Below are 23,968 nucleotides of genomic sequence, written 5' to 3' on the forward strand. Positions count from 1 at the left end.
GGGGAGGAGTCTGTGCCTGAGGGAGAGGGTGGCATGGTGGGGGAACTGGGGGGTGGGTGGCAGGTGGGGGAACTGGGGGTGGGGGGGTGGGGGAACTGGGGGTGGGTGACAGGGTGGGGGAACTGGGGGTGGGTGGCAGGGTGGGGGAACTGGGGGGTGGGTGGCAGGGTGGGGAGGGGGGCACTAGGGAGTGGAGGGGCAGGGTTGGGGCACTGGGGAGGGAATGGGCAGTGTGGGGTCACTGGGGAGTGGAGGGGCAGGGTGGGGGCACGGGGGTGGGGGGGGGGGGGTGAGATAGACTTTCAGAAGAGTGTCGGCCCATTGGTCTGGGTTGGTCTCCAAGTCCATAAAGAGTTAGGCAGGATAGTGCTGAGGCATCACTGGACAGCATTAAAACAACCGTCTGTCCAGGGCTGCGTTACAGCCACCCACCGCAGCCCTCCTCTCTGCCACTGCAGTCCCACGTTCTGTACCACTACTGCCCTGTTGGCCGGATTAACTCATAGGTGAGCCTCTCTGTTCTGTCTGATCATCTCTGTTCTGTCTGGTCCTCTCTGTTCTGTCTGATCCTCTCTGTTCTGTCTGATCCTTTCTGGTCTGTCTGATCCTTTCTGTTCTGTCTGATCATCTCTGTTCTGTCTGGTCCTCTCTGGTCTGCCTGATCCTCTCTGGTCTGCCTGATCCTGTCTGTTCCTCTCTGGTCTGTCTGATCCTGTCTGGTCTGTCTGATCCTGTCTGATCCTCTCTGTTCTGTCTGATCCTCTCTGGTCTGCCTGATCCTCTCTGGTCTGCCTGATCCTCTCTGGTCTGCCTGATCCTGTCTGTTCCTCTCTGGTCTGTCTGATCCTGTCTGATCCTCTCTGGTCTGTCTGATCCTGTCTGGTCTGTCTGATCCTGTCTGATCCTCTCTGGTCTGTCTGATCCTCTCTGTTCTGTCTGATCCTCTCTGGTCTGCCTGATCCTCTCTGGTCTGCCTGATCCTGTCTGTTCCTCTCTGGTCTGTCTGATCCTGTCTGATCCTCTCTGGTCTGTCTGATCCTGTCTGGTCTGTCTGATCCTCTCTGTTCTGTCTGATCCTCTCTGTTCTGTCTGATCCTGTCGGATCATCTCTGGTCTGCCTGATCCTGTCTGATCCTCTCTGTTCTGTCTGATCCTCTCTGTTCTGTCTGATCCTGTCTGATCCTCTCTGTTCTGTCTGATCCTCTCTGTTCTGTCTGATCCTCTCTGTTCTGTCTGATCCTCTCTGGTCTGTCTGATCCTGTCTGATCCTCTCTGTTCTGTCTGATCCTCTCTGGTCTGTCTGATCCTGTCTGATCCTCTCTGGTCTGTCTGATCCTCTCTGTTCTGTCTGATCCTGTCTGATCCTCTCTGTTCTGTCTGATCCTCTCTGTTCTGTCTGATCCTCTCTGTTCTGTCTGATCCTCTCTGTTCTGTCTGATCCTCTCTGGTCTGTCTGATCCTGTCTGATCATCTCTGTTTTGTCTAATCCTGTCTGGTCTGCCTGATCCTCTCTGTTCTGTCTGATCATCTCTGTTCTGTCTGATCTTCTCTGGTCTGTCTGATCATCTCTGTTCTGTTCTGTTCTGTTCTGTGTGTGTGTGTGTGTGTGTGTTGTCTTTCCCCTGTCCTAGTTAAACTATGGTACGCTGAACGCGTGAATCATAAATGTCTATCATTAATTAACTCATAGCTGAGCCCCTCTCTGTGTGTGTGTTTGAGATGAGGTTGTGTCCCTGTCTTAGTTGAGCTATAGTACCACTGGAAGTGGGAACACTAGCATTGCTCTGGTCTGGAACACCTGTTTTCTGTGTTTGGTGGGTTTGGTCATGATGAGGTGATAACATGAGGACTGAGCCGTGGTCACCTGAACTGATGGGAGTCCTGGGTTTCTGGGTTTGGTCATGATGAGGTGATAACATGAGGACTGAGGCGTGGTCACCTGAACTAATGGAGTCCTGGGTTTCTGGGTTTGGTCATGATGAGGTGATAACATGAGGACTGAGGCGTGGTCACCTGAACTGATGGAGTCCTGGGTTTGGTCATGATGAGGTGATAACATGAGGACTGAGCCGTGGTCACCTGAACTAATGGAGTCCTGGGTTTGGTCATGATGAGGTGATAACATGAGGACTGAGCCGTGGTCACCTGAACTGATGGAGTCCTGGGTTTGGTCATGATGAGGTGATAACATGAGGACTGAGCCGTGGTCACCTGAACTGGTGGGAGTCCTGGGTTTCTGGGTTTGATCATGACGAGGTGATAACATGAGGACTGAGCCGTGGTCACCTGAACTGATGGAGTCCTGGGTTTCTGGGTTTGGTCATGACGAGGTGATAACATGAGGAATGAGCCGTGGTCACCTGAACTGATGGAGTCCTGGGTTTCTGGGTTTGGTCATGATGAGGTGATAACATGAGGAATGAGCCGTGGTCACCTGAACTGATGGAGTCCTGGGTTTCTGGGTTTGGTCATGATGAGGTGATAACATGAGGACTGAGCCGTGGTCACCTGAACTGATGGAGTCCTGGGTTTCTGGGTTTGGTCATGATGAGGTGATAACATGAGGACTGAGCCGTGGTCACCTGAACTGATGGAGTCCTGGGTTTCTGGGTTTGGTCATGATGAGGTGATAACATGAGGACTGAGCCGTGGTCACCTGAACTAATGGAGTCCTGGGTTTGGTCATGATGAGGTGATAACATGAGGACTGAGCCGTGGTCACCTGAACTGATGGAGTCCTGGGTTTGGTCATGATGAGGTGATAACATGAGGACTGAGCCGTGGTCACCTGAACTGATGGAGTCCTGGGTTTCTGGGTTTGGTCATGATGAGGTGATAACATGAGGGATGAGCCGTGGTCACCTGAACTAATGGGAGTCCTGGGTTTCTGTCAGTTGTTGCTGTTAGAGCTACTGTTAGTAGCACAATGGACGCTTGATGAGAAAAATCTCCATTTAATTGTTAAATACCAAATACGTTACAGCCGATTCCTTCATCAAGGTATTTTCCACTCTCTACCTCATAATGTATCTGATTGGGTTTGGGTCTGAAGTTGTGAGTTCACAGTGTCTTGTGTATCTTTGAATACGTGAAGCAGGATGTGGACCCATGCATTATTAAAGGTTATGGGCATTTCAAAGGCACGCCAGCTTTTTTGATTAATAATGACAATGATGGATGGGAACCTCTCAGACATTTACATATCCTCTTAGTGTTTACAATTATATCTGAGATGTAACAGTGAACCAAATTCCCCAAATGTCAAAAGTCAATTAGGAAAAAGCATTTCAAAGTGAGAACATTTTCTGATCATAACGACAAATCAATGTACTAATGACAGATGATACAGACAGCCTATCCCTGAATCAGACTAGATCCATATTAATGACAGACAGCCTATCCCTGAATCAGACTAGATCTATATTAATGACAGACAGCCTATCCCTGAATCAGACTAGATCCACATTAATGACAGACAGCCTATCCCTGAATCAGACTAGATCCATATTAATGACAGATGATACAGACAGCCTATCCCTGAATCAGACTAGATCCATATTAATGACACACAATACAGACAGCCTATCCCTGAATCAGACTAGATCCATATTAATGACAGATGATACAGACAGCCTATCCCTGAATCAGACTAGATCCATATTAATGACAGACAGCCTATCCCTGAATCAGACTAGATCCATATTAATGACAGACAGCCTATCCCTGAATCAGACTAGATCCATATTAATGACAGATGATACAGACAGCCTATCCCTGAATCAGACTAGATCCATATTAATGACAGACGATACAGGCAACCTATCCCTGAATCAGACTAGATCCATATTAATGACAGATGATACAGACAGCCTATCCCTGAATCAGACTAGATCCATATTAATGACAGACAGCCTATCCCTGAATCAGACTAGATCCATATTAATGACAGACAGCCTATCCCTGAATCAGACTAGATCCATATTAATGACAGATGATACAGACAGCCTATCCCTGAATCAGACTAGATCCATATTAATGACAGATGATACAGACAGCCTATCCCTGAATTAGACTAGATCCATATTAATGACAGATGATACAGGCAGCCTATCCCTGAATTAGACTAGATCCATATTAATGACAGATGATACAGACAGCCTATCCCTGAATTAGACTAGATCCATATTAATGACAGACAGCCTATCCCTGAATTAGACTAGATCCATATTAATGACAGATGATACAGACAGCCTATCCCTGAATCAGACTAGATCCATATTAATGACAGACAGCCTATCCCTGAATCAGACTAGATCCATATTAATGACAGATGATACAGACAGCTTATCCCTGAATCAGACTAGATTCATGGGATAGTTTTCCTTTAGGTTGGTTTATCTCACTGAGGTGATACCAGATGTCCTGCAGACATGATTCATTTACAATCTGAGGATGCTACCCTCCCACCTGCCTCTGGCCCCGTCCACCAACTGGGGTCAAAGACCTCATCAACACCAACACTCAAGCCTATAAAGTTATACCCCAGGGGGTGCGTTTTAAACATGGGCCCTGTAAGACATATGGTCACTAACATATGTAGGCTATCTGTGGTTCACTAACATATGTAGGCTATCTGTGGTTCACTAACATATGTAGGCTACCTGTGATTCACTAACATATGTAGGCTATCTGTGGTTCACTAACATATGTAGGCTATCTGTGGTTCACTAACATATGTAGGCTCTCTGTGGTTCACTAACATATGTAGGCTATCTGTGGTTCACTAACATATGTAGGCTATCTGTGGTTCACTAACATATGTAGGCTATCTGTGGTTCACTAACATATGTAGGCTATCTGTGGTTCACTAACATATGTAGGCTATCTGTGGTTCACTAACATATGTAGGCTATCTGTGGTTCACTAACATATGTAGGCTATCTGTGGTTCACTAACATATGTAGGCTACCTGTGTTTCACTAACATATGTAGGCTATCTGTGGTTCACTAACATATGTAGGCTACCTGTGGTTCACTAACATATGTAGGCTATCTGTGGTTCACTAACATATGTAGGCTATCTGTGGTTCACTAACATATGTAGGCTCTCTGTGGTTCACTAACATATGTAGGATATCTGTGGTTCACTAACATATGTAGACTATCTGTGGTTCACTAACATATGTAGGCTATCTGTGGTTCACTAACATATGTAGGCTATCTGTGGTTCACTAACATATGTAGGCTATCTGTGGTTCACTAACATATGTAGGCTATCTGTGGTTCACTAACATATGTAGGCTATCTGTGGTTCACTAACATATGTAGGCTACCTGTGGTTCACTAACATATGTAGGCTATCTGTAGTTCACTAACATATGTAGGCTATCTGTGGTTCACTAACATATGTAGGCTATCTGTGGTTCACTAACATATGTAGGCTATCTGTGGTTCACTAACATATGTAGGCTATCTGTGGTTCACTAACATATGTAGGTTATCTGTGGTTCACTAACATATGTAGGCTATCTGTGGTTCACTAACATATGTAGGCTACCTGTGGTTCACTAACATATGTAAGCTATCTGTGGTTCACTAACATATGTAGGCTATCTGTGGTTCACTAACATATGTAGGCTATCTGTGGTTCACTAACATATGTAGGCTATCTGTGGTTCCTTAACATATGTAGGCTATCTGTGGATCACTAACATATGTAGGCTATCTGTGGTTCACTAACATATGTAGGCTATCTGTGGTTCACTAACATATGTAGGCTATCTGTGGTTCACTAACATATGTAGGCTATCTGTGGTTCACTAACATATGTAGGTTATCTGTGGTTCACTAACATATGTAGGCTATCTGTGGTTCACTAACATATGTAGGCTATCTGTGGTTCACTAACATATGTAGGCTATCTGTGGTTCACTAACATATGTAGGCTATCTGTGGTTCATTAACATATGTAGGCTATCTGTGGTTCACTAACATATGTAGGCTCTCTGTGGTTCACTAACATATGTAGGCTATCTGTGGTTCACTAACATATGTAGGCTATCTGTGGTTCACTAACATATGTAGGCTCTCTGTGGTTCACTAACATATGTAGGCTATCTGTGGTTCACTAACATATGTAGGCTATCTGTGGTTCACTAACATATGTTGGCTATCTGTGGTTCTGGCTTCATATTGCTGGTGTTTCACTATACGGTTTTTAAAATTCATATCTATTGTGACAGCCTGTCGGGTCTGTAGAGTAATACTCTGCAAAACTCGGTAATACTCGGTAATAGTCAATAATAGTCAGTAATAGTCAGTAATACTCAGTAATAGTCAGTAATACTCAGTAATAGTCAGTAATACTCAGTAATAGTCAGTAATACTCAGTAATAGTCAGTAATACGCAGTAATAGTCAGTAATAGTCAGTAATACGCAGTAATAGTCAGTAATACTCAGTAATAGTCAGTAGTAGTCAGTAATACTCAGTAATAGTCAGTAATACTCAGTAATAGTCAGTAATAGTCAGTAATACTCAGTAATAGTCAGTAATACGCAGTAATAGTCAGTAATACTCAGTAATACGCAGTAATAGTCAGTAATACGCAGTAATAGTCAGTAATAGTCGGTAATATTCAGTAATATTCAGTAATAGTCAGTAATAGTCGGTAATAGTCGGTAATAGTCAGTATTAGTCAGTAATAGTCAGTAATAGTCAGTAATAGTCGGTAATAGTCAGTAATAGTCGGTAATAGTCAGTATTAGTCGGTAATAGTCGGTAATAGTCGGTAATAGTCAGTAATAGTCGGTAATAGTCGGTAATAGTCGGTAATAGTCGGTAATAGTCAGTAATTGTCAGTAATAGTCAGTAATATTCAGTAATAGTCAGTAATAGTCGGTAATAGTCAGTATTAGTCGGTAATAGTCGGTAATAGTCGGTAATAGTCAGTATTAGTCAGTAATTGTCAGTAATAGTCAGTCATTGTTGGTAATACTCAGTAATAGTCAGTAATACTCAATTATGCTCAGTAATAATCAGTAATAGTCAGTAATAATCAGTAATAGTCAGTAATAGTCAGTGATAGTCAGCGATAGTCAGTAATAGTCAGTAATAGTCAGTGATAGTCAGCGATAGTCAGTAATACTCAGTAATAGTCAGTAATACTCAGTAATAATCCAAGCAGTACAGTGAATAGGAACATTAATTTCCTCTTTGAAGTTGAAGACCTTTAGGAAAAATTTTAGGCACTTGGGACCGTGTCCTGGCTGAAGGTTGTTTGTTTCTGTCTGTAACAGCCAAGTCGTGGTGAGAACCGCTGATACCTCACACAGTATCAGATCTTAATGTCAATCAGGAGACTTATAGCTAAACTTAGCCGCTAGTCTCATTCCCGTGTCTCTTTCAGTGTTTTCATGTATTGTCCACTGTATGTCGGTTGACAGAAAAATGATAGAAAACATAATGTACAATTCCAATAGAAAATACTTTATTTAGTGCCGTAACACATTGGATACTTTATGTCCAACCTTTTTGCTTTATGTTATACTTGATGATGATGATGATGATGATGAATACTTTGTAACATAGTGGTCCCTGGGGGAGGCATAGACTCTTCCTGGCTGTATCACTACCGGCCGTGATTGGGAGTTTAAAAAACATATATATATATATTTCACTTTTATTTAACCAGGTGCGACAAAAACAACAATCACAGAGTTACACATGGGATAAACAAACGTACAGTCAATAACACAATAGAAAAATCTATATACAGTTTGAGCAAATTAAGTAAGGAGGTAAGGCAATAAATAGGCCAATAGTGGCGAAGTAATTACAATTTAGCAAATTACACTGGAGTGATAGATGTGCAGATGGGGATGTGCAAGTAGACATACTGGTGTGAACAAGAGCAGAAAATAAATATGGGGATGAAGTAGGTAGTTGGTTGGATGGGCTATTTACAGATGGCCTGTGTACAGCTGCAGCGATTGGTAAGCTGCTCTGACAGCTGACGTTTAAAGTTAGTTAGGGAGATATAAGTCTCCAACTTAAGTGATTTTTGCAATTTGTTGCAGTCACTGGCAGCAGAGAACTGGAAGGAAAGGCGGCCAAAGAGGGTGTGGGCTTTGTGGATGACCAGTGAAATATACCTGCTGGAGTGCGTGCTACGGGTGGGTGTTGCTATGGTGACCAATGAGCTGAGATAAGCTATACCTAACAAAGACTTATAGATGATCTGGATCCAGCGGGTTTGGCGATGAATATGTAGCAAGGACCAGCCAACGAGAGCATACAGGTCGCAGTGTGGGTAGTAGTATGTGATAGACTGCATCCAATTTGCTGAGTAGAGTGTTAGAGGCTATTTTGTAAATGATGTCGTTGAGGATCGGTAGGATGGTCAGTTTTACGAGGGTATGTTTGGCAGCATGAGTGAAGGAGGCTTTGTTGCGAAATAGGAAGCCGATACTAAATTGAACTTTGGATTGGAGATGCTTAATGTGAGTCTGGAAGAGTTTACAGTCTTGCCAGACACGTAGGTATTTATAGTTGTCCACATATTCTAAGTCAGAACCATCCCGTAGGGCGCCACACAATGGGCCCAGCGCTGTCCGGGTTTGACCGGGGCAGGCCGTCATTGTAAATAAGAACTTGTTCTTAACTGACTTGCCTAGTTAAATAAAATAAAAAATAAATAGACTTATTGTATGTGTATGATACCAAGGCATGCTTACCTTAGTAGCCTACTAATAGAAAGATTTCCTAGTATGATCCCTGACCAAGGGAAGGATGCTCCCTGACCAAGGGAAGAATGCTCCCTGATCAAGGGAAGAATGCTCCCGGACCAAGGGAAGAATGCTCCCTGACCAAGGGAAGAATGCTCCCTGACCAAGGGAAGAATGCTCCCAGACCAAGGGAAGAATGCTCCCGGACCAAGGGAAAAATGCTCCCTGACCAAGGGAAGGATGCACCCTGACCAAGAGAAGAATGTCTACATGCTATATTGCCTCTGATCATCACGTTGTGCTCAGTTGAGTCATGTTACTGCATGGTGGAAACACACTTTGAACCAGGCTCTCATGTTGTAGAGACTAGCTTTAGTTGGGGCGGCAGGGTAGCCTAGTGGTTAGTAACCGAAAGGTTGCAAGTTCAAATCCCCGAGCTGACAAGGTACAAATCTATTGTTCTGCCCCTGAACAGGCAGTTAACCCACTGTTCCTAGGCCGTCATTGAAAATAAGAATTTGTTCTTAACTGACTTGCCTAGTTAAATAAAGTCATTTGTAAAAGCTGTTTTGCTTGTTGGGTTGATTGATCATCTAGAACTGAATCTAATGTAGTCTAGTGACTCAGTAGATTCACCACAAGCAGTCATGTCTTTAATAGTTGGCTGTTGATAGATTTTATGGAGGCTGTTTTTAGTACTCGCTCTTATTGTGTCATTGAGATCTGACACCTGACAGAAATCTCTTCTAGAAGGCTCCAGGGTCTGCATCCCAAATGGAAGCCTATTCCCTATATAGTGCACAGGCCCTGGTCAAAAGTAGTGCGCTATATAGGGAATAGGGTGCCATTGGACTCTGGTAAAAGTAGTGCGCTATATAGGGAATAGAGTGCCATATGGGAGGCAAAAAGGCAACTTCTTGGATTTGTTGACTTTTCACAAACTTCTCACCAGGTGGCAGTATGCACACAACTGTGGACTGGTGTAGTGTTTTAAACACACCACCATGGGGAGTGAGGGGATTAGACAACAGCCACAACGGCTGCCTTTACACAGGCAGAACAATTCTGAGCTTTTGCCTAACTATTGGCTAAAGAGTTGATCTGATTGGTTTAAAGAGTTGATCTGATTGGTCAAAAGATCAATAAGTGGGGGGGAAAGGATCAGAATTGGGCTGCATGTGTAAACGCAGCGATAGTAATCCGATCCACCAATCTGGCGTTTGGAGGAGAAAGTTGGATTATGATCATTTGAGACTAGGACTGGCCACCCCCCCCACATCCTGGTTCCTCTCCACCTGGCACAGCCAGAAGAGGACTGGCCACCCCCCACATCCTGGTTCCTCTCCACCTGGCACAGCCAGAAGAGGACTGGCCACCCCACATCCTGGTTCCTCTCCACCTGGCACAGCCAGAAGAGGACTGGCCACCCCCCACATCCTGGTTCCTCTCTAGGTTTCTAATCTCCACCCGGCACAGCCAGAAGAGGACTGGCCACCCCACAGCCTGCTTCCTCTCTAGGTTTATAATCTCCACCCGGCACAGCCAGAAGAGGACTGGCCACCCCACAGCCTGGTTCCTCTCTAGGTTTATAATCTCCACCTGGCACAGCCAGAAGAGGACTGGCCACCCCACAGCCTGGTTCCTCTCTAGGTTTATAATCTCCACCCGGCACAGCAAGAAGAGGACTGGCCACCCCACAGCCTGGTTCCTCTCTAGGTTTATAATCTCCACCCGGCACAGCCAGAAGAGGACTGGCCACCCCACATAGCCTGGTTCCTCTCTAGGTTTATAATCTCCACCCGGCACAGCCAGAAGAGGACTGGCCACCCCACAGCCTGGTTCCTCTCTAGGTTTATAATCTCCACCCGGCACAGCCAGAAGAGGACTGGCCACCCCACATAGCCTGGTTCCTCTCTAGGTTTATAATCTCCACCCGGCACAGCCAGAAGAGGACTGGCCACCCCACAGCCTGGTTCCTCTCTAGGTTTATAATCTCCACCCGGCACAGCCAGAAGAGGACTGGCCACCCCACATAGCCTGGTTCCTCTCTAGGTTTATAATCTCCACCCGGCACAGCCAGAAGAGGACTGGCCACCCCACATAGCCTGGTTCCTCTCTAGGTTTATAATCTCCACCCGGCACAGCCAGAAGAGGACTGGCCACCCCACATAGCCTGGTTCCTCTCTAGGTTTATAATCTCCACCTGGCACAGCCAGAAGAGGACTGGCCACCCCACATAGCCTGGTTCCTCTCTAGGTTTATAATCTCCACCCGGCACAGCCAGAAGAGGACTGGCCACCCCACAGCCTGGTTCCTCTCTAGGTTTATAATCTCCACCCGGCACAGCCAGAAGAGGACTGGCCACCCCACAGCCTGGTTCCTCTCTATGTTTCTAATCTCCACCCGGCACAGCCAGAAGATGACTGGCCACCCCACATAGCCTGGTTCCTCTCTAGGTTTATAATCTCCACCCGGCACAGCCAGAAGAGGACTGGCCACCCCACAGCCTGGTTCCTCTCTAGGTTTATAATCTCCACCCGGCACAGCCAGAAGAGGACTGGCCACTCCACATAGCCTGGTTCCTCTCTAGGTTTATAATCTCCACCCGGCACAGCCAGAAGAGGACTGGCCACCCCACAGCCTGGTTCCTCTCTAGGTTTATAATCTCCACCCGGCACAGCCAGAAGAGGACTGGCCACCCCACAGCCTGGTTCCTCTCTAGGTTTATAATCTCCACCCGGCACAGCCAGAAGAGGACTGGCCACCCCACATAGCCTGGTTCCTCTCTAGGTTTATAATCTCCACCCGGCACAGCCAGAAGAGGACTGGCCACCTCACATAGCCTGGTTCCTCTCTAGGTTTATAATCTCCACCCGGCACAGCCAGAAGAGGACTGGCCACCCCACATAGCCTGGTTCCTCTCTAGGTTTATAATCTCCACCCGGCACAGCCAGAAGAGGACTGGCCACCCCACATAGCCTGGTTCCTCTCTAGGTTTATAATCTCCACCCGGCACAGCCAGAAGAGGACTGGCCACCCCACATAGCCTGGTTCCTCTCTAGGTTTCTTCCTAGGTTTTGGCCTTTCTAGGGAGTTTTTCCTAGCCATCGTGCTTCTACACCTGCATTGCTTGCTGTTTGGGCTTTTAGGCTGGGTTTCTGTACAGCACTTTGAGATATCAGCTGATGTACGAAGGGTTTTATAAATACATTTGATTTGCTGATTTGGTTGTTAAGTAAAGGAACAAGGAACGTGACAGGGGATCTTTCTTGGAACTGGCTTATGTGTGTCATGGCTGCCGTACAACTTTGTGTCGTTTTTCATTGGATGGAATTCATTGTTAAAAACCAGCAGAAGATAATTTAACTGTAGTGTTTTTACTTCTTCCTCAGAACGGTGAAAAGACCAAACAGACATCATGTCTGAGTGAGTAAAAGTGGATTTCAACATTAGGAAAAAGTTTACAGAATATTTTTTGCATATATCCAGAATTGTATTTATTTTACAAAATGGAACAAAATGGTCATACCTGTTCCTGAACAACAAGAGAATGACATGTATTGTACTCACTCTTTCTGACAGGAAAAAGATGTCATCGAGCCGCAAGCATCATCTGAAGGTAACCAATGGCAACTTCCATGACTTCTTCATGACCTCTCTAAGATTCTATCCAGTTAGTGACTCAACAGAGATCTTATATAAACAGCTTAGAGAGATCTCTTACCTCTTAAACATTATGACAAAAATACCACTTGTGATTTGTACGATTTTTTACAAACAATCCAACCACTTTTTGATAACAAATGTTATATTAACAAATCAAAAATATAAAAGACAATCACTGCTTTGAGGCCTTTCCCTTAGTAAGACTTGACTATTTAAAAAAAAAAAAAAAAAACTACATTTTAAGTGAGAATAAGCATTGGTCTGAAACTGAAAAACAGTGATTCACATGAGCACCGCAATGCCTATTCCACCCATGCTCTACCAAGGTTTTCCAGCCCACAGCTTTGACCTACCACAGTAACCATGTTGGTATGGTACTTCCAGCTATGTGTAGGCAGGTTTCTTAGGATTCAACCCTTCTACCGTAACTAGATCAACACTCCAATTGAAATATAAATGTCATGTAAATGTCTGTAAAATGCTTCAGATAATTCATCTTTCAAGTACGTAAAAAAAAAAAAGAAGGTTGCTGTGTTGTTGCTGTCCCCCAGAGCCTGATGCTCCAGATCGCCCAGGAACTGATAGCGGAAGAGGAAGCCCAGTCTTTAGAGGACAGGAAGCAGTACATGAGTGAAAATATCACTCCTCTGCAGCTCACAGGATCCATTGCAGAACTCCAGGTATCACATAGGCTGCGTTGAGACAGGCAGCCCAATTCTCATCATTTTATTCACTAATTGTTCTGTTGACCAATCAGCTCTGAAAAATATTTGATATGAAAAGACCTGATGTGATTGGTCAATAGACCTATTAGTAGAAAAAAAAACATCAGAATTGTCTGTGTTAATGCCAGTTGTAGTTGTTATCGTTTCCTTTCACAATATAACAGTACAATTGGATTGCATTTTACACTAGTAATATCCCATTTAACAACAACGTTTGTAATGTAACACATTGGCTGTCTGTCTCTGTCTGTCTCAGAGTCACTGTGATTGTCTCTGAACAGGACCTGTGTAAGAAGATGCACCAGAAGATTGATGTGATAGATGAGGAGAGATACGACCTGGGCAGCAAAGTTGGCAAAAGTGACAAAGAGGTGGGGTTATATCTGATCTGTAATGGTAAAGAGGTGGGGTTATATCTGATATACTGTAATGATAAAGAGGTGGGGTTATATCTGATCTGTAATGATAAAGAGGTGGGGTTATATCTGATATACTGTAATGATAAAGAGGTGGGGTTATATCTGATCTGTAATGATAAAGAGGTGGGGTTATATCTGATATACTGTAATGATAAAGAGGTGGGGTTATATCTGATCTGTAATGATAAAGAGGTGGGGTTATATCTGATATACTGTAATGATAAAGAGGTGGGGTTATATCTGATCTGTAATGATAAAGAGGTGGGGTTATATCTGATATACTGTAATGATAAAGAGGTGGGGTTATATCTGATATACTGTATTGATAAAGAGGTGGGGTTATATCTGATCTGTAATGGTAAAGAGGTGGGGTTATATCTGATCTGTAATGATAAAGAGGTGGGGTTATATCTGATATACTGTAATGATAAAGAGGTGGGGTTATATCTGATATACTGTAATGATAAAGAGGTGGGGTTATATCTGATATACTGTAATGGTAAAGAGGTGATATCTGATCTGTAATGATAAAGAGGTGGGGTTATATCTGATATACTGTAATGATAAAGAGGTGGGGTTATATCTGATATACTGTAATGATAAAGAGGTGGGGTTATATCTGATCTGTAATGATAAAGAGGTGGGGTTATATCTGATCTGTAATGATAAAGAGGTGGGGTTATATCTGATATACTGTAATGGTAAAGAGGTGGGGTTATATCTGATATACTGTATTGATAAAGAGGTGGGGTTATATCTGATCTGTAATGATAAAGAGGTGGGGTTATATCTGATCTGTAATGATAAAGAGGTGGGGTTATATCTGATATACTGTAATGGTAAAGAGGTGGGGTTATATCTGATCTGTAATGATAAAGAGGTGGGGTTATATCTGATCTGTAATGATAAAGAGGTGGGGTTATATCTGATCTGTAATGATAAAGAGGTGGGGTTATATCTGATCTGTAATGGTAAAGAGGTGGGGTTATATCTGATCTGTAATGATAAAGAGGTGGGGTTATATCTGATCTGTAATGATAAAGAGGTGGGGTTATATCTGATATACTGTAATGGTAAAGAGGTGGGGTTATATCTGATATACTGTAATGGTAAAGAGGTGGGGTTATATCTGATCTGTAATGATAAAGAGGTGGGGTTATATCTGATATACTGTAATGATAAAGAGGTGGGGTTATATCTGATATACTGTAATGATAAAGAGGTGGGGTTATATCTGATATACTGTAATGGTAAAGAGGTGGGGTTATATCTGATATACTGTAATGGTAAAGAGGTGGGGTTATATCTGATATACTGTAATGGTAAAGAGGTGGGGTTATATCTGATATACTGTAATGATAAAGAGGTGGGGTTATATCTGATATACTGTAATGGTAAAGAGGTGGGGTTATATCTGATATACTGTAATGATAAAGAGGTGGGGTTATATCTGATATACTGTAATGATAAAGAGGTGGGGTTATATCTGATATACTGTAATGATAAAGAGGTGGGGTTATATCTGATCTGTAATGATAAAGAGGTGGGGTTATATCTGATATACTGTAATGATAAAGAGGTGGGGTTATATCTGATATACTGTAATGATAAAGAGGTGGGGTTATATCTGATCTGTAATGATAAAGAGGTGGGGTTATATCTGATATACTGTAATGATAAAGAGGTGGGGTTATATCTGATATACTGTAATGATAAAGAGGTGGGGTTATATCTGATATACTGTAATGATAAAGAGGTGGGGTTATATCTGATCTGTAATGATAAAGAGGTGGGGTTATATCTGATATACTGTAATGATAAAGAGGTGGGGTTATATCTGATATACTGTAATGGTAAAGAGGTGGGGTTATATCTGATATACTGTAATGATAAAGAGGTGGGGTTATATCTGATATACTGTAATGATAAAGAGGTGGGGTTATATCTGATCTGTAATGATAAAGAGGTGGGGATATATCTGATATACTGTAATGATAAAGAGGTGGGGTTATATCTGATCTGTAATGATAAAGAGGTGGGGTTATATCTGATATACTGTAATGATAAAGAGGTGGGGTTATATCTGATATACTGTAATGGTAAAGAGGTGGGGTTATATCTGATCTGTAATGGTAAAGAGGTGGGGTTATATCTGATCTGTAATGATAAAGAGGTGGGGTTATATCTGATATACTGTAATGATAAAGAGGTGGGGTTATATCTGATCTGTAATGGTAAAGAGGTGGGGTTATATCTGATATACTGTAATGATAAAGAGGTGGGATTATATCTGATATACTGTAATGGTAAAGAGGTGGGGTTATATCTGATATACTGTAATGATAAAGAGGTGGGGTTATATCTGATCTGTAATGATAAAGAGGTGGGGTTATATCTGATATACTGTAATGATAAAGAGGTGGGGTTATATCTGATATACTGTAATGATAAAGAGGTGGGGTTATATCTGATATACTGTATTGATAAAGAGGTGGGGTTATATCTGATATACTGTATTGATAAAGAGGTGGGGTTATATCTGATATACTGTAATGGTAAAGAGGTGGGGTTATATCTGATCTGTAATGATGAAGAGGTGGGGTTATATCTGATCTGTAATGGTAAAGAGGTGGGGTTATATCTGATATACTGTAATGATAAAGAGGTGGGGTTATATCTGATATACTGTATTGATAAAGAGGTGGGGTTATATCTGATATACTGTAATGATAAAGAGGTGGGGTTATATCTGATATACTGTAATGGTAAAGAGGTGGGGTTATATCTGATATACTGTAATGATAAAGAGGTGGGGTTATATCTGATCTGTAATGATAAAGAGGTGGGGTTATATCTGATATACTGTAATGGTAAAGAGGTGGGGTTATATCTGATATACTGTAATGATAAAGAGGTGGGGTTATATCTGATCTGTAATGATAAAGAGGTGGGGTTATATCTGATATACTGTATTGATAAAGAGGTGGGGTTATATCTGATATACTGTAATGATAAAGAGGTGGGGTTATATCTGATCTGTAATGATAAAGAGATGGGGTTATATCTGATCTGTAATGATAAAGAGGTGGGGTTATATCTGATCTGTAATGATAAAGAGGTGGGGTTATATCTGATCTGTAATGGTAAAGAGGTGGGGTTATATCTGATATACTGTATTGATAAAGAGGTGGTTATATCTGATATACTGTATTGATAAAGAGGTGGGGTTATATCTGATCTGTAATGGTAAAGAGGTGGGGTTATATCTGATCTGTAATGATAAAGAGGTGGGGTTATATCTGATATACTGTAATGATAAAGAGGTGGGGTTATATCTGATATACTGTAATGATAAAGAGGTGGGGTTATATCTGATATACTGTATTGATAAAGAGGTGGGGTTATATCTGATCTGTAATGATAAAGAGGTGGGGTTATATCTGATATACTGTAATGATAAAGAGGTGGGGTTATATCTGATATACTGTAATGATAAAGAGGTGGGGTTATATCTGATCTGTAATGGTAAAGAGGTGGGGTTATATCTGATATACTGTAATGATAAAGAGGTGGGGTTATATCTGATCTGTAATGGTAAAGAGGTGGGGTTATATCTGATCTGTAATGGTAAAGAGGTGGGGTTATATCTGATATACTGTAATGATAAAGAGGTGGGGTTATATCTGATATACTGTAATGATAAAGAGGTGGGGTTATATCTGATCTGTAATGATAAAGAGGTGGGGTTATATCTGATATACTGTAATGATAAAGAGGTGGGGTTATATCTGATCTGTAATGATAAAGAGGTGGGGTTATATCTGATATACTGTAATGATAAAGAGGTGGGGTTATATCTGATATACTGTAATGATAAAGAGGTGGGGTTATATCTGATATACTGTAATGATAAAGAGGTGGGGTTATATCTGATATACTGTAATGATAAAGAGGTTATATCTGATCTGTAATGATAAAGAGGTTATATCTGATCTGTATGATAAAGAGGTGGGGTTATATCTGTAATGATAAAAAGAGGTGGGGTTATATCTGATCTGTAATGATAAAGAGGTGGGGTTATATCTGATATACTGTAATGATAAAGAGGTGGGGTTATATCTGATATACTGTAATGATAAAGAGGTGGGGTTATATCTGATAAAGAGGTGGGGTTATATCTGATAATGATAAAGAGGTGGGGTTATATCTGATATACTGTAATGATAAAGAGGTGGGGTTATATCTGATAAAAAGAGGTGGGGTTATATCTGATATACTGTAATGATAAAGAGGTGGGGTTATATCTGATATACTGATAAAGAGGTATATCTGATAATGATAAAGAGGTGGGGTTATATCTGATATACTGTAATGATAAAGAGGTGGGGTTAATCTGATATACTGAATGGTAAAGAGGTGGGGTTATATCTGATATACTGTAATGATAAAGAGGTGGGGTTATATCTGATCTGTAATGATAAAGAGGTGGGTTATATCTGATATACTGTAATGATAAAGAGGTGGGGTTATATCTGATATACTGTAATGATAAAGAGGTGGGGTTATATCTGATCTGTAATGGTAAAGAGGTGGGGTTATATCTGATCTGTAATGATAAAGAGGTGGGGTTATATCTGATCTGTAATGGTAAAGAGGTGGGGTTATATCTGATATACTGTAATGATAAAGAGGTGGGGTTATATCTGATATACTGTAATGATAAAGAGGTGGGGTTATATCTGATATACTGTAATGATAAAGAGGTGGGGTTATATCTGATCTGTAATGATTATATCTGATATACTGTAATGATAAAGAGGTGGGGTTATATCTGATCTGTAATGATAAAGAGGTGGGGTTATATCTGATATACTGAATGATAAAGAGGTGGGGTTATATCTGATATACTGTAATGGTAAAGAGGTATATCTGATATACTGTAATGATAAAGAGGTGGGGTTATATCTGATCTGTAATGATAAAGAGGTGGGGTTATATCTGATCTGTAATGAAAGAGGTAATCTGAGTAATGGTAAAGAGGTGGGGTTATATCTGATCTGTAATGATAAAGAGGTGGGGTTATATCTGATCTGTAATGATAAAGAGGTGGGGTTATATCTGATATACTGTAATGGTAAAGAGGTGAGGTTATATCTGATATACTGTAATGATAAAGAGGTGGGGTTATATCTGATATACTGTAATGGTAAAGAGGTGAGGTTATATCTGATATACTGTAATGGTAAAGAGGTGGGGTTATATCTGATATACTGTAATGATAAAGAGGTGGGGTTATATCTGATCTGTAATGATAAAGAGGTGGGGTTATATCTGATATACTGTAATGGTAAAGAGGTGAGGTTATATCTGATATACTGTAATGATAAAGAGGTGGGGTTATATCTGATATGTGGTGTGCGTGTAGTTTGTTTAGTCTCTCTCTCTCTCTCTCGGTTCTCTCTCGGTTCTCTCTCTCGGTTCTCTCTCGGTTCTCTCTCGGTTCTCTCTCTCGGTTCTCTCTCTCGGTTCTCTCTCTCTCTCTCTCTCTCTCTCGGTTCAGATTGAGGATCTGCAGATTAAAGTACAGGACCTCAAGGGCAAGTTCAAGAAGCCCGTCCTGAAGAAAGTCCGCATGTCTGCTGATGCTATGCTCCAGGCTCTGCTGGGCTCCAAACACAAGGTGTCCATGGATCTGAGGGCCAACCTGAAACAAGTCAAGAAGGAGGTCAAGGAAGAGGTAGATTTGCTTCCAAATACTATAACTTAATATCAGTTGAGTTCGTTGTATGAGAGTTCAAGAGGATCCCACTGCTGACACCAAACGGTATATTACAAATAATGTGAGTGTAATCTGATACATTAACAAGTGAAACTACTGCTATAGTAATGATAAAGAGGTCACTCTAATGTGGATGATTCTGAGTCGTTGTTTTTTTAATTTGGGATTAATTGTTGTATTACTCAAATGCACATAGAAACAAACATACATGGATCCAACACAACACAATGTAGACTAATATATTTGATCTGCTTCTCTTCCCACCTCAGGACAAAGAATCTGTGGGTGACTGGCGTAAGAACATCGAAGACAAATCAGACAGAAAGAAGATGTTTGAGACTACGAAGGAGTAGATGTTCCTGGAGTTCCAGACAGGAAGTAGTTTGAGACTCATAAGGAGTAGATGTTCCTGGAGTTCCAGACAGTTTGTTTGTTTTTCGTCTCTGGCTAAATTAATCTAAGAGGTAGTTCCATCTCTCTAGGACTGTTGTAAACAGATGTTAATGAATGGTTATGATATCTAAGAGGTAGTTCCATCTCTCTAGGACTGTTGTGAACAGATGTTAATGAATGGTTATGATATCTAAGAGGTAGTTCCATCTCTCTAGGACTGTTGTGAACAGATGTTAATGAATGGTTATGATATCTAAGAGGTAGTTCCATCTCTCTAGGACTGTTGTGGCAGGTGTTAATGAATTGTTATGATATCTAAGAGGTAGTTCCATCTCTCTAGGACTGTTGTGGCAGGTGTTAATGAATGGTTATGATATCTAAGAGGTAGTTCCATCTCTCTAGGACTGTTGTAAACAGATGTTAATGAATGGTTATGATATCTAAGAGGTAGTTCCATCTCTCTAGGACTGTTGTGGCAGATGTTAATGAATGGTTATGATATCTAAGAGGTAGTTCCATCTCTCTAGGACTGTTGTGACAGGTGTTAATGAATTGTTATGATATCTAAGAGGTAGTTCCATCTCCCTGGGACTGTTGTAAACAGATGTTAATGAATGGTTATGATATCTAAGAGGTAGTTCCATCTCCCTGGGACTGCTGTGACAGGTGTTAATGAATGGTTATGATATCTAAGAGGTAGTTCCATCTCCCTGGGACTGTTGTAAACAGATGTTAATGAATGGTTATGATATCTAAGAGGTAGTTCCATCTCTCTAGGACTGTTGTAAACAGATGTTAATGAATGGTTATGATATCTAAGAGGTAGTTCCATCTCCCTGGGACTGCTGTGACAGGTGTTAATGAATGGTTATGATATCTAAGAGGTAGTTCCATCTCTCTAGGACTGTTGTGACAGGTGTTAATGAATTGTTATGATATCTAAGAGGTAGTTCCATCTCTCTAGGACTGTTGTGACAGGTGTTAATGAATTGTTATGATATCTAAGAGGTAGTTCCATCTCTCTAGGACTGTTGTGACAGGTGTTAATGAATTGTTATGATATCTAAGAGGTAGTTCCATCTCTCTAGGACTGCTGTGACAGGTGTTAATGAATTGTTATGATATCTAAGAGGTAGTTCCATCTCTCTAGGACTGTTGTGGCAGATGTTAATGAATTGTTATGATATCTAAGAGGTAGTTCCATCTCTCTAGGACTGTTGTGACAGGTGTTAATGAATTGTTATGATATCTAAGAGGTAGTTCCATCTCTCTAGGACTGCTGTGACCGGTGTTAATGAATTGTTATGATATCTAAGAGGTAGTTCCATCTCTCTAGGACTGCTGTGACCGGTGTTAATGAATTGTTATGATATCTAAGAGGTAGTTCCATCTCTCTAGGACTGCTGTGACAGGTGTTAATGAATTGTTATGATATCTAAGAGGTAGTTCCATCTCCCTGGGACTGCTGTGACCGGTGTTAATGAATTGTTATGATATCTAAGAGGTAGTTCCATCTCCCTGGGACTGTTGTGACAGGTGTTAATGTGTGTAATCAAATCAATCTGTAGTTCTGTTAAGTAATTTTGTTCCAATTCAATTTCTGAAAATAAATGATTTGCTGAAAAAAAAAAATATATATTTTGTGTATGGCTTTCTGCTACAAGAGATAATTGAATTTCCCACAGCTGTTATACCATCAAAGGGAATCTTTCTATCAGGAATGAGGTGGACATAATCCCGAACCACATTATGGAATTAGGAACTAGGAGAGGAGGGAGGAGAACTAGGAGAGGAGGGAGGAGAACTAGGAGAGGAGGGAGGAGAACTAGGAGAGGGAGGGAGGAGGACTAGGAGAGGAGGGAGGAGAACTAGAACCACGCGCTCTCACCACTGGCGTCCCCCAGGGCTCTGTTCTAGGCCCTCTCCTATTCTCGCTATACACCAAGTCACTTGGCTCTGTCATAACCTCACATAGTCTCTCCTATCATTGCTATGCAGACGACACACAATTAATCTTCTCCTTTCCCCCTTCTGATGACCAGGTGGCGAATCGCATCTCTGCATGTCTGGCAGACATATCAGTGTGGATGACGGATCACCACCTCAAGCTGAACCTCGGCAAGACGGAGCTGCTCTTCCTCCCGGGGAAGGACTGCCCGTTCCATGATCTCGCCATCACGGTTGACAACTCCATTGTGTCCTCCTCCCAGAGCGCTAAGAACCTTGGCGTGATCCTGGACAACACCCTGTCGTTCTCAACTAACATCAAGGCGGTGGCCCGTTCTTGTAGGTTCATGCTCTACAACATCCGCAGAGTACGACCCTGCCTCACACAGGAAGCAGCGCAGGTCCTAATCCAGGCACTTGTCATCTCCCGTCTGGATTACTGCAACTCGCTGTTGGCTGGGCTCCCTGCCTGTGCCATTAAACCCCTACAACTCATCCAGAACGCCGCAGCCCGTCTGGTGTTCAACCTTCCCAAGTTCTCTCACGTCACCCCGCTCCTCCGCTCTCTCCACTGGCTTCCAGTTGAAGCTCGCATCCGCTACAAGACCATGGTGCTTGCCTGCGGAGCTGTGAGGGGAACGGCACCTCAGTACCTCCAGGCTCTGATCAGGCCCTACACCCAAACAAGGGCACTGCGTTCATCCACCTCTGGCCTGCTCGCCTCCCTACCACTGAAGAAGTACAGTTCCCGCGCAGCCCAGTCAAAACTGTTCGCTGCTCTGGCCCCCCAATGGTGGAACAAACTCCCTCACGACGCCAGGACAGCGGAGTCAATCACCACCTTCCGGAGACACCTGAAACCCCACCTCTTTCAGGAATACCTAGGATAGGATAAAGTAATCCTTCTCACCCCCCTTAAAAGATTTAGATGCACTATTGTAAAGTGGCTGTTCCACTGGATGTCTTAAGGTGAACGCACCAATTTGTAAGTCGCTCTGGATAAGAGCGTCTGCTAAATGACTTAAATGTAAACTAGGAGAGGAGGGAGGAGAACTAGGAGAGGAGGGAGGAGAACTAGGAGAGGAGGGAGGAGAACTAGGAGAGAAGGAGGGAGGAGAACAGGGAGAGAAGAAGGGAGGAGAACAGGAAGAGAAGAAGGGAGGAGAGTAGAGTAGAGGTGGGTGTGTGTGTAGTGTGGTGACATCACATTTATTGTGACTAAAAATGATGCTGTAACTTCCTACTACCCATAGTTAATATCAGCATACGCAAACTGATTTAGGTCAGTTATGTCAGCCTATATATGTCAGTCAGATCAGCCTATATATGTCAGTTATATCAGCCTATATATGTCAGTCAGATCAGCCTATATATGTCAGTCAGATCAGCCTATATATGTCAGTCAGATCAGCCTATATATGTCAGTTATATCAGCCTATATATGTCAGTCAGATCAGCCTATATATGTCAGTTATATCAGCCTATATCAGCCTATATATGTCAGTCAGATCAGCCTATATATGTCAGTTATATCAGCCTATATGTCAGTCAGATCAGCCTATATATGTCAGTTATATCAGCCTATATATGTCAGTCAGATCAGCCTATATATGTCAGTTATATCAGCCTATATATGTCAGTCAGATCAGCCTATAAATGTCAGTTATATCAGCCTATATATGTCAGTTATATCAGCCTATATATGTCAGTCAGATCAGCCTATATATGTCAGTTATATCAGCCTATATATGTCAGTTATATCAGCCTATATATGTCAGTTATATCAGCCTATATATGTCAGTTATGTCAGCCTATATATGTCAATTATGTCAGCCAATATATGTCAGTCAGATCAGCGTATATATGTCAGTTATATCAGTTATATCAGCCCTATATATGTCAGTCAGATCAGCCTATAAATTATATCAGCAGTTATATTTTCCTATATATGTCAGTTATATGTCAGTTATGTCAGCCTCAGCAGCCTATATATGTCAGTTATATCAGCCAATATATATATGTCAGTCAGATCAGCCTATATATGTCAGTTATATCAGCCTATATATGTCAGTTATATCAGCCTATATATGTCAGTTATATCAGCCTATATATGTCAGTTATGTCAGCCTATATATGTCAATTATGTCAGCCAATATATGTCAGTCAGATCAGCAGCCTATATATGTCAGTTATATCAGCCTATATATGTCAGTTATATCAGCTATATATGTCAGTTATGTCAGCCTATATATGTCAATTATGTCAGCCAATATATCAGCAGATCAGCGTATATATGTCAGTCAGATCAGCCTAT

At 42.0% G+C, this 23,968-nt stretch overlaps 1 protein-coding gene across 1 annotated transcript; it reads left to right on the forward strand.

Moving 5' to 3' along the window:
- The first annotated feature begins 334 nt into the window (after positions 1-334).
- Positions 335-21,341, forward strand: LOC115120358 (troponin I, fast skeletal muscle-like). Its single transcript, XM_065012473.1, has 7 exons — positions 335-506; positions 12,118-12,151; positions 12,308-12,344; positions 12,943-13,071; positions 13,398-13,487; positions 19,096-19,272; positions 19,584-21,341. The coding sequence occupies exons 2-7, from the start codon at positions 12,144-12,146 to the stop codon at positions 19,665-19,667; spliced, it is 525 nt and encodes a 174-aa protein (XP_064868545.1). The 5' UTR covers positions 335-506; positions 12,118-12,143; the 3' UTR covers positions 19,668-21,341.
- Positions 21,342-23,968: the final 2,627 nt, after the last annotated feature.

The sequence above is a fragment of the Oncorhynchus nerka genome, linkage group LG27 (assembly GCF_034236695.1).
Source record: "Oncorhynchus nerka isolate Pitt River linkage group LG27, Oner_Uvic_2.0, whole genome shotgun sequence".
Lineage (NCBI taxonomy): Eukaryota > Metazoa > Chordata > Actinopteri > Salmoniformes > Salmonidae > Oncorhynchus > Oncorhynchus nerka.

Excerpts from the sequence above, each read along its gene's own strand:
- LOC115120358 (XM_065012473.1), top strand. Across the intron at positions 13,072-13,397 it reads GATCCATTGCAGAACTCCAG|GACCTGTGTAAGAAGATGCA; the intron begins GTATCACATAGG and ends GTCTCTGAACAG. Across the intron at positions 13,488-19,095 it reads TTGGCAAAAGTGACAAAGAG|ATTGAGGATCTGCAGATTAA; the intron begins GTGGGGTTATAT and ends CTCTCGGTTCAG.